The 11,614-nt window shown below is 40.8% G+C and overlaps 1 protein-coding gene across 1 annotated transcript in view; it reads right to left on the bottom strand.

Annotated features, from left to right (window-relative positions):
• SIX1 (SIX homeobox 1) overlaps nucleotides 1–1,198 on the bottom strand; it is a 2,941-nt gene extending 1,743 nt beyond the window's left edge. Inside the window, exon 1 of the mRNA XM_018562412.1 lies at nucleotides 620–1,198. Within this exon, the coding sequence (XP_018417914.1) occupies nucleotides 620–1,179 (560 nt within the window). The 5' untranslated portion in view covers nucleotides 1,180–1,198. The remainder of the gene's footprint in view (nucleotides 1–619) is intronic.
• Between the last annotated feature and the right edge of the window lie 10,416 nt (nucleotides 1,199–11,614).

Below are 11,614 nucleotides of genomic sequence, written 5' to 3'. Positions count from 1 at the left end.
GCAGAAGAAAGTGATCTCCTCTATACAGCCATGTCAGGCCGGCACTGACAGCCACAGAGGAGTTATAGTGGTGAGCTAAGAAAACACAGGACTCCACAAGCCACCTCTGGATTTGTTTATGTGGCTGCCACAATATGTCCCCTGCATGCATACACAGCACCAACAAACGGTGAGTCCATAACTGACTATGGGGGGAGGAGGTGGGGGTAAAGACCCCTGTGCTGGGGAAGATGCACCACTCTCCATGGCAGATGTCAGCCATCTACTCCTTTGTCTGGAGTCTGGACCATGTACCACGACAATACAGAATATTAGTATTTGGGTGCATATGGGAAATGTAAGTTTTATGACGATCACTCTGATCTGCATTGTGCTACCAAATGTACTAATAATGTGCATGGGTTTGCTTGCATGCATGTAATGACAAGCTCTCTCCAAAAGTTTTTGTGCCTAGCTATCTTTTGATTGTATCCAGCGAAGCTCCAGTCCTAATGGCTAGTTACATTGTATAGATGAGGAGAAGAAGGTTCTGGGAAGCTGATCAACAATGGGCAGAAAAACACATCTCGGGACAGAAGTTCCACAACGCCCCCCTTAGATCCCAGCGGAGGCCACTTACCTCTCCTTGGCCTCGGCGGCTCTGTCCCTCTGGCGTCGGTTTTTGAACCAGTTGCTGACCTGGGTGGTGGTGAGTCCAGTGGCCTCGGCCAGCTCCCTCTTCTCCCTTGGAGAGGGGTAGGGGTTGTGGGCATACCACTCTCTCAGCACCCCTCTAGACTTCTCCTTGAAGCAGTAGCTGGTCTCCTCTCCGTCCCAGATGGTCCTGGGCAGGGGGAATTTCCTCCTCACCCTGTATTTGCCCACTGCCCCCAGGGGTCTGCCCCTCAGCTTCTCAGCCTCCACGTAGTGAGCCTTGAGCCACAGCTGCTGCAGCTTGGGGTGGTTGTGCGGGGAGAACTGGTGGCTCTCCAGGATCTTGTAGAGCTCTCGGAAGTTGCCCCGGTGGAAGGCGACAACCGCCTTGGCTTTCAGCACGCTCTCGTTCTTGTGGAGGTGATCGCAGGCTGGCAGGGACCACAGAAACCTGCCCAGCCTCTCCAGGTTCCCCCCTTGCTGCAGCACCTCGCACACGCAGGCTACTTGCTCCTGGGTGAAGCCAAACGAAGGCAGCATAGACATGGCTCGGAGTGCCTGCTGGAACGAGGCGAAGCTGCTCCGGACATACAACGCAACCAAGCGACCGGACTAGATCCACAATGCGACGGGGGGGAAGCAGCAGCGCAGGCGGGCGCGATCAGCTCCGCTCCCGAGAAAGTTTTGTTAAGTCTTTCCTTGTAGAAGCCTCCCTTAAAGCTCCGGGCTGGAGCGAGTATAATGACTGTGTATTTGTATTCCAGCTTTATGTCTGAGAATATCAGGGAGAACAGACATGTTTTTACATCATCACCTTTCTTTTCCCAGTACAAATACATTAGATGATTCCCAGGAAAGTCATTTATTTGTGTCTCTTCCCCCTTTGGTGTATGAAGAAGGAGCATTTAGCAAAATTACACAAAGAATTCACAGTCTAATTATGCTAATCCCCATTAGCACACCTTGTTTGAAAGCAATTATTAAAATAGATCTCCAAAACAATTAGTCCTTTTGTAAACAAAGATAATCTTTTGTTAGTAGCAGACGAGGCGATGTGATGAGAACAATGCTGGGAGATAAGGGCTGAGAGGACTAGATGTGTCTGTCATTGCCTGCCGGTATACAGATTTGCCTTTTAACTCCCTTTCCTATCGCCATTAGTGCGATGTGAATTGGGAAGTCTATTAGCACTTGTCGGTGGCATCAATAAGTTCTGAACGCGATATACAGGCAGATTGAAGTGAAGGTGAACCATGCATGAATGCAAATCCCCAGTGCAGGTACTGCATCATTTCTAATATTAAAACTAAATATGGAATAGATGAGAAGCTACTATTGCAATAGCCTTTATAGTTCATGGTCTGAAATAGTGTGCCTGGCTGTGTGATTGGTTTAGGTTTAATTTAGGTAGACAACTTATTATTATTATCATTATTGCCTTGATTACAATACAGAGCAGGACTCTACTCTCCTGTATATGTATTCTTCTATATCGTGTTTAGACAACATAAAAACCTTCCAGACAAAATTCAGGACTTGTCTGCAACAGTAAAATGATCGACACATTTCTATTAGTGCAATATCTGATTATCACAAATTGCAAGTGTGTGTATATTATTTGTGTGTGCATGCATTGGGGTTCATCTACTGAAGGGATAGAGATTGTTTTTGTACAAAGTGAATGTTCACTGAGCTTAATAAATTAGGTGAATCTATGTTCACTGCCATCATTAAATTAAGTGAAAGAAAACAGTCACTTTATTATTTCCCTTGCACTTGATTGAGTATTCAAAGTAAGCACAGCTTCATCTTATTTACTATGCTAAGGGGATATTCTCTTTGCAAAGTGTGGAGTTGGTTCAATAAAGAAACAAAGACTGTTCACTTTGCAAAGTGAATGTTCACTGAGTATATAGTAAAGCTGGGCTTACTTCTATCATTGATCCAAGAGCAAGAAAAAAATCCCTTTTTATGTCCTTGCTTTATTTCTTTGATTTACTAGGCTAAGGGAAGATTGCATTTGCAAAGTCAACATTCTCTACTCCTTTAGAAATGCATGTTTAGTAAAAAAAGAAGTGTTGGTGAGTACATGTGAGCATGTGTGTTTATGTAATGTGTGTGTGTGTGTGTATGTATATGTATGTATATATAATATATTTATATATAGTGTGTATATGTGTGTGTATGTATGTATGTATGTATGTGTATATATATATATATTTTTTTTGTGATACTGTGCCTGCCCTGCCAGAGAGGAATGTGCCCTCTTGGAGCAGATCTTTATTGACAAGGCAGCTGTGAGAGCGGAACCAGTCCTGTTCCCTTCTACCCCAGGCTGAAGTCTGGAACAAGTGCGCAGGAGGAGTGCTCTGAGCCCCCAGCCCTCTTGGCTCCTAAAATAGGGTTTCTTTCCTGCTAATCCTATAAAATATTGTGCCTGGGATTGAATTACCTGCAAAGGGACCGGGTATATGCTAATAGCTATAAAATGTAGGTCAGGCTAAACCCTGTTGGATTACAGGATATTTATATATATAATGTCCTGTATAAGCCCAGATTTGTGTGGCTGTGCCTGAATGGAGCATCAGATGGGTAATATGTACTGCAGCCTGATTTACTGCATGTCTAAGTCCAGCTATTACATATTCTTAGTGCTGCCTGCCTTGTGTTTTAGGAGCACAGTCCCAGAACCATGTATATGAGCAGATGTAATTATTATATATGTGTGTATGTATTCATAGTTTCAATGGATATGGTTAAAGAGGGGCTGCAGTGACTGTAGAGGGGTGTTTGTTCTTTTTCTGCACATGGATAAGGAAACTTATGTTAAAAAAAAAAGTATTTGCACTTGAGTCCAATGAGATTTGAAAGTTACTGTCACATGGCTAAAGAAAAGGATATAACCTTGTGTAGAAGATTTTTGTATTGAGCCTACGTTTTTAGAAACTAGAAATTGTTTGTTGCTACAGGCGGTGGTCCTACTTTTCCTTTGCTAAGAGCTTCATGAAGCAGGCCAATTTCTTTTTATCCGGTGATTTTAATATGTTAAGTAGATTTTTCCACTGCACAGATAACAGGGTTGCTGTATTAGCCCGCATTAGACACAAGGCTATGCAGGTGTACACAGCTGCTGTGCACGAGGCCACTGACTTGGCACTTGGGTCTAAGTAAGTCAGCGGTTTAGTATTCAGTTTTTTTTATTCAGTGTGCGTCAATGTCATTGCTGAAGTTGTGTTACCCTTGCAGTGTGCAGACAGTACTGTAGCTGTTACACACAGGAATGGATTTGTGTACTGTGCAAAAGTTTACAATCTTTGTCTGTGTATGAGTGCCAAGATCAGAGAAGTTGGAAGTGGTCCCTTGCTTATCCTTTGAGCTGGCAATATATAGTGATCATGGTTGTTCACTGAAACATACATGCCTTGGAATATTCAAGGGAAATACAGACAGTGGGGAAAAGATTGTGTCTCATCATCCCTTGTGTCAATATATCTCCAATGTGGCCAACTATACGGATACTCACCGACCGTGCAAAAAGATCAGGCCGAACCAGGTTGTATATAAAGAAAAAGAAAAACGTCTATATAAGAGAATTAGCCAATAACAGTGACTTTGCTTTGTCGGTCTGATTTGGCTTCAATATTTATTTGATGGTTGCCTCCAAACAGTGCAGAGCTGCAGGTTGCATTAAGGCAGCTCATTCATTTGAATGGACTGCCCAACACACAAATAGGTGCATGCACCATGCGTAGCAATGCAAGGTTATGCAACGCACATTAGTGTTTCCATTCATTGCAGTGAGCTACAACGCAGGTGTGTTAGGAAGCCATTCATAGTGACTGGCACTGTGGAGAACCAACCCAAATAAAGTGTGTTGCTGCACGTTGTGGTAATGCACGTGTTACTGCAACACAACAGAGTGAATCTAGCCTACATTTTGCACAGTGCTGTACAGTTGGAAGCTAGCCCAGCTGCTCACATGGCTCTAGATGCAATGAGGTTGATTTACTAGGTGAATGCACGTCATTCATTTGGCAAAGTGAATGTTTACTGAGCTTTGTGAATCAAATGAAACTGTGTTGACCAATCAACCAATTTTATCCTAGCAAAGAAAACCCTTTTTTTACATGTGATTGGGTTTTCAAAGTGAACGTGGGTTATTAATATTCACTTTGCAACTTGAACATCCTCTATTCCTTGAATAAATCAGCTCCAATGGCAATGGTTCAGTCATAATATAAGCAATATAGTCAATAAAGTGTAATGTTGTAGTAATGATAACCAGCCTGTAAATGTATTCAGCTATCCTTATTTATATGCACAGTTGATTGATGCAAACTCTGTGTGTGTGTGTGTGTGTGTGTGTGTGTGTGTGTGTGTGTATACATGTATAAGTGCATATATGTGTGTATGTGTATAATGAATATAATATATATATATATAATAGATGATTAACAAAGAATATTAATATATATATATTTTACATATTGTGTAATTGTAATCTTATAATTCTGTAAATTAATACTCTGATCCAAACAAAGATTATTACAGGTAATACACAGGAATGTGTACATGAATCTTACATAAACAGATCAGTGCTATGTGCAGCAATACACTAATTAGAGTAATAAGTAAAAAGTAAATAGTTACATAGTGCAATACCCATTCCTTAAAGCTGGCCATACACAACATAACAGAACATTCGATAATGCCATCGGAGACTTGAGGGAATATTTTTCGAAATCCTGTTTGATTTTAACATTCGATTTTGGAATGAATGGAGTTTCCTGAACAAAAACCACATTCACTGTTAGAATTTCGTACAAATGTAAAAAAAAATGAATTTTTGTATTCTGCTCCACATTAGAATGTTCTCGGTCCATGTGTAACAGGTCCACTTTAATAGAGCACAGATCATGACAATATGTAGGCAGCTTTTATTGTATAATTTTGTTAGCAAAATATGTGTTTCTGTATTTAATAAACACTTGAGGATATGAAGCAGCTTTCTTGTATTAATTAAAAAAGCTGATCTGAAACACAATACGCGATAGACACCAGTCATGTCATGATATACACCTCCTATTACAAACGGACCCGGGGATTTAACAGTGAAGTGTCCTACATCAGAGCAACCAATTGGCTATGGATAGTTCTGTCTGCTAAGCTACTGAAAGCTATTGCTTGGGTGTCTGAAGTTACCCAACACCGACGCTTTATACTTTGTTATTAACTCAACAGGTATAGGAGCAATATACGAGCAAATAACCATTGGCAGTGGTTGACTAGATATAGATACCTAACATCTGAGAATATGTGTGCAATAAAATATCCTTATAATCCTAACCGTACGTTACCAATAAGCATCTCCAATTAACTGCAGCCAATGGCACTTCCCTTTCTTTTTGCATTTATCCTCTCCCTCTCCCCCCCCCAAGGCTGTAACTAGACATCAAGCTGCCCTAGGCAAGACAGAATTGACCCCCTTTTATACATACCTCATCCCATTTGCTATGTCATTATTTTAGTACAAACTGCTACTTTGATGCATTTTTATACAGTATTTATATAATTTATATAATGTTATTTATTTATTATAGGTATTTATATAGTGCAGACAAATTACATGCTGCACATTCACATCAGTCCCTCCCCTCAAGGAGCTTACAATCTAAGGTCCATATCGCACACACATACAGGGCCAATTTTAGACAGGGCCAATTTTAGACAGGAGCCAATTAACCTACCAGCATGTCTTTGAAGTGTGGAAGGAAACCAGAGTATCCAGAGGAAACCCACACAAGTACAGGGAGAACATGCAAACTGCTTGCGAATCGTGTATAGCGCCAACCGTTTGCACAGTGCTTTACAAAATAATGGGAGACAGTACAGTTACAACACAGTTCAATACAAGGGGATTCGGAGAGTACTATGGGATGCAGCAAGCAGTCTGCTTTATATACAGATCTACTTTTCCGCTGTAGGAAAAGAGATGCTTTCATATGTCCTGAAACATAGAGAGCCTCTGACTCCTCTTAACATCTCCTGCACCTCTTGACCCCTTCAGTTCTCTTTCTGAATGTAACCACAATATCTTAAAGTGGTCTGTAAGCCTATACAGACAGGATTCTCTTATCCTCCTTTGTTCTGTCTCTAGTTGTTTTGGCTGGAGTCTGTCATTTGGACCTTTTATATTATTTAATGGGAAGTTCCAACTTTTGAATGAATAAATAAATAAATAAAAATAACTACACATTTCTTCATAAAATAAAAAAATGTGCATTTATAATTTTTCTGCATAGGAGCCAGTAAAGCATTGCAATCACGATTAGTGGATTGTGGGTACAATTTTCTGGCGCCTACAGACTCTTCCTCTCGTCCTGGTCCATACCGAGGTATGGACATATAGTAACATGGAGCGGAGGAAGCGTCAATGGACTAGAAGTCCACGATGGCTGATGGAACTTATATTTTTTCCATATACAGCAGCCTGCAGGGAGATGAACCCTTACGATTCCGTAACTACGTGGGGAAGGGGGGAGAGTCTGCAATCTGACCATGTTTCATTTTACACCGTTAATATGGAGGTAACATGAAACTCTGTCAAAAAAGGTAAGCTTAGCATTTAATGTGTAAAACAGGCTGATGTATATATATATATATATATACACACACTGAGTGGCCAGATTATTGGGACCACCTGACGTTTGTCGAAAAATTAGCTATAATTAGCTATAATTATAAATAAGGAAGCAGAGTGTTTACCACGACAGTAGATCATATATATATATATATATATATACACACACATATATATATTGTATGTTTTGTTTGTTTTGATAATGTATTATGTATGTATCTCACAATACAAGCATGCCACCGTGTGTTTAATATGTATAGCGAATGTTCTTAATTAAATATAACCGGGGAACGGATACCTGGGCATGTTTAAAATGTGCATACACTGGAGACATGCCTGCTTCTTAGCATGTCTGTTGAAAATAAATACGAAGCTATCCTATCTAATCTAATTAGCCATAGGCGCAGTGTATTCAGTAGGCACGCTCCATGCTAGCTTTAACTGTTTAATTACCAGTCAGGAAAAGGCCCCTGCAGCCATAGAGGAAGGAAGAATTTGGCCCTGGTGGGGTGAAGCCTGCAAGCTCATTTTCCTCGAAGAGCATGGCCGCTGATGTTAATAGTCTGTGACACTAAATAAACAGTTAAGTCGGTTTGGAAAGATGGAGTTAATTATCCGGTGAACTCCAGTGAATGCCCCACTATGAGGTGGAGATGTTGTGACTCACAGCATAGGGGCAGCCTGCGTGGCTTCTAAGGGGCAAGGGAGCTCCGGTTTCCTTCTGTGGGGAGAGGGGGGTGACCCCTCGAATCCCCGAGTACCACACAGCATCCACCCGTCAGCCTGGGCTCTGAAACATTAATAAAAAGAGAAAGTAAAAAAAAAAAAAGAAAAACTGTGTTGACTCTGCAGCTGAAAACTTTAGCTTGCCCTCCAGCAGACCCCTCAAATCTTTATTTTCTGTGGTCACACCCTGTCTCAGAGCAGCAATCTCCAGAAAGGAAACTTCATTTCTGCACTTTTCCCTGATGGTTGTAAAAAAATGTGAAATTACAGGCCTGGAACCCACAGCCATTCTGTCTGCTGCCCGGGCCTAGGCCGCGGCGCACCAAACACCTTTATTACAATTGTCATTCACACTAATGGAACGTTCTCTTTAGTGATTAGGCATTTTTAAAGGAGAAGGAAAGCTAAATGAAAGACTTACTTTCTGTCAAATAACTACTAAATTATATACCAAATAGGTAAATACTAGAACTAATGCCCCCCCTGACACTTAGGTATATTGTACGTAGCTTTCTGTGGGCCCTGGTTTTTTACTCCGATTACATTTTAAGCTTAAAGAGGCATAACATCGGCAAATGACAATAATAGGATTGCCTGAGGTGGCAATAGGGGGGCTGTTTGTACACCCGGGGGGGGGGGGTTAAAGGGGATCACTGGCTGTGCATGTACCCAGGCTTGGAGGTGTCAGTTTGGGGCATGCTGGTGGTCGATGTTACGGTACCTCTGGCTGCGGCTCTGTCCGGTATCCCACACCCAGCTCACTGATGTCACTGGCTGCTAGGAGATGGGCAGGATGCCAGCCATAGTGTCCCACTCAGCTCCTGGCAACCAGTGATGTCAGTGAGCTGGGCAGGATGCCAGATAGAGTGTCACAGGTTGCTAAGAGCTCTTAGCAATATGGGAGAGTCTGGCTGGACAGGGGGCGTCAAGTTTACCCCCTATGTAACCCACCTGGGGCAACCACCTCAGGCTGCCTCATTATTTGGATGGCCCTGTTTCCTAGTCATAATGTTCTAAAACTGTCACATAATCAGGACATATTACCAGTTTTACACATGTATATATATATATTGAAAGACCCCTAATGAGCTTCAACACGCAAAAAAAGCACCTGCACTACTTTTGGCCAAAAGAATGCCCCACAACACGCTGTGCATTGACATCACTGCTTTACGGTGCAGTGAATGCCAAGTGAGCGCGTTTAGGCTATATGCTCACGGTTGGAAGAAATTTTAAGTTCAAATGTGCATGTTTTTTTTCTGGCCAATGATCAGTAGATTGCTTGCCCTTAGATATGTATACAGGTATGCTTTTAAATGCTTAAAATTCTAATTTCATTCCTCCAGATGTCCAAACATGTACTTTTCATGTTTGGACATCATTTACACACTGAACCCAGCATGTTTACGCATCTGTGCGCATTAAAAACAATATACCTGCATTCTGATTTGTCAACAAAAAATGCTATTTTACAGTCATATGGCTATATACTTTATATGTATGTTTGGGTGTGAATGGCAACACAACACAACTAACATTAAACCATATTTATCATGCATCACAGTGCACAAAAAAGTCTGCATCCCCATAAAAAGGCAATGAAACAATGTTGCTTATTACCTACAGTTCCCATTGCATTGATTTCCTTGTAGGCTTCCCATTGCAGGAGCAGTGACCCATATTCTTGTAGGATGCCTTCCCTTTGCTAGTGCAATGACTGATTTCCTTGAAGGATGACTTTCATTTTCTGGTGCAATGACTGAGTTTTGTGTAAAAACAAAAACATATTAGGAGAATATTAGCAGAAAAAGAAAATACATACTTACCCTACACACTGAGCATCCTGAATCTCAGGAGAAGACACTCCAGAACTGTGCTTAAAATAACAAGATTGAAATAAAAAATAACAAGACTGAAATAAATAACTCATTAAATGATAAAAGGCAACTTTTGCTGCAGTTTCAATCTTCATTTCAGAGTTCCCACTTCCTCTGAGCCCAGGGTGTCCTGGACCCACCCCAGCCTGTGACTGGACAGCAATAGTAGAAGCAGCACAGTAATAAGCTCTGATTTCTTCTATCAGCATGCTTCTTGTCAGCACCTGAACTGATTGGCTCATTGTGCTGCTTCTGCCTCTAATACTCCAACCCTGAAGTACAGGGATTGCAAGAGGCTGATATCGTGTGAGATTCAGTACTTGCACTGTCTCTATTAAAAATACCGTTAATGATGTATTAATGATTACAGAGCTGCATTCATTTTAAATCTTTTATATGTGCGCAAAGTTCCGCTTTAGGGCCTTTCACACTTGTCCATTTCCCTGCACTAATGTACATGGAAAATATAGGACATGCTGCATTTTTGTGCAACTATGCACATTAAGCAAACACATTGAAATAAATGATAAGCAGGTACAGATGCATTCATCATGAGTTTTTATTTGTGCATTTTTAATACATATGCACCATAAAAGAGTCTTATTCTGAATGTTTCCCCCTCACTTTCCAAAACAGGGTACGTAAAATGTAAAAACAAAGTGCTTAAATGCGCCTAACCTCCCACTTCCACTACACACAAACACACATGCAAAAACACAAACAAATGCATGCAATTAAATGCATTAAAACCATACATTACTAGACTTGCAAAACAAAGGCCATTTAATGCATCAATGGCTTCATTGCAGCAATGCAGGAAATACCTCTTTTTTTACTTATAGTAAGTAATGTACAAAAGAACATTTGTGTGGCTTTACAGCATTGTGCATGGGTGTGCTTCTTAATCATCCCTTTCTGTGCAGTTAGATAATAAAATAGTAATATAACTGAAAATGCACTTGAAACATGTTATAAATGCATTGTAAAGTAGAGTGCATGCTGGGACTACAATGCGTAAGCAGGAAAATGCTAAAAATGCTGTACACATGCTTTCGTGTGTACTAACCCACATTCTTCTATATAAACAATGTTTTCTGGCTTTTTAAACAGATTCTGGTTGTCAATTAGTGCTATTGTTACCATAAATGACTGAACACCGAGTCTCCGCAGAGCCTCCCATTCCCCTTTCTGATTTTCTCTCCTGATCCTTCTATCCTCCTGATATCTGATTTGCTTAGTCAAATCTGCACAATGACATAAATTCTGCTGGAAACATCAAACTATCAGCTCTTGTGAGACTGTGCCATGAAAGGTCCCAATTGCCCGTCTCCCTGAGTCATTACGGTACTGCTGTTCTCTAATCAATCCTAATGCAATGGCAATTGGAGTCTTGATGAAGGCAGATCAGGTTTCTTGTAATGGGCCTACCATATTTTCCTAGAGCGCCTTATTTAACCTGAGATGCCAGGGGGACGAGTCCTTTTCAGCTTCTGATTACTTCAAGATGTCGCTCTCATGTGGAAGAAAATACTGACAAAATACTACAAAAGTAGACAAGATGAAATAATATCAGCGAAAGGCATACCAGGAACTGTGGTGATAAAACATTTCCTGGTAGGAATAGGAAGGGAAAAAAAAATATGTGTATAAATATATGTTATAACTAACAGATATAAAGAATAGCACATGATACACAACATGTACAAGTAGATAAAATGTTTAAGATGATATATATCTA

Source organism: Nanorana parkeri, unplaced genomic scaffold (genome assembly GCF_000935625.1).
Source record: "Nanorana parkeri isolate BGI_ZX_2015 unplaced genomic scaffold, ASM93562v1 scaffold20, whole genome shotgun sequence".
Classification (NCBI taxonomy): Eukaryota; Metazoa; Chordata; class Amphibia; order Anura; family Dicroglossidae; genus Nanorana; species Nanorana parkeri.
Note: the sequence above shows the minus strand (reverse complement) of the source record. Positions and strands in the feature narration are given on the sequence as shown.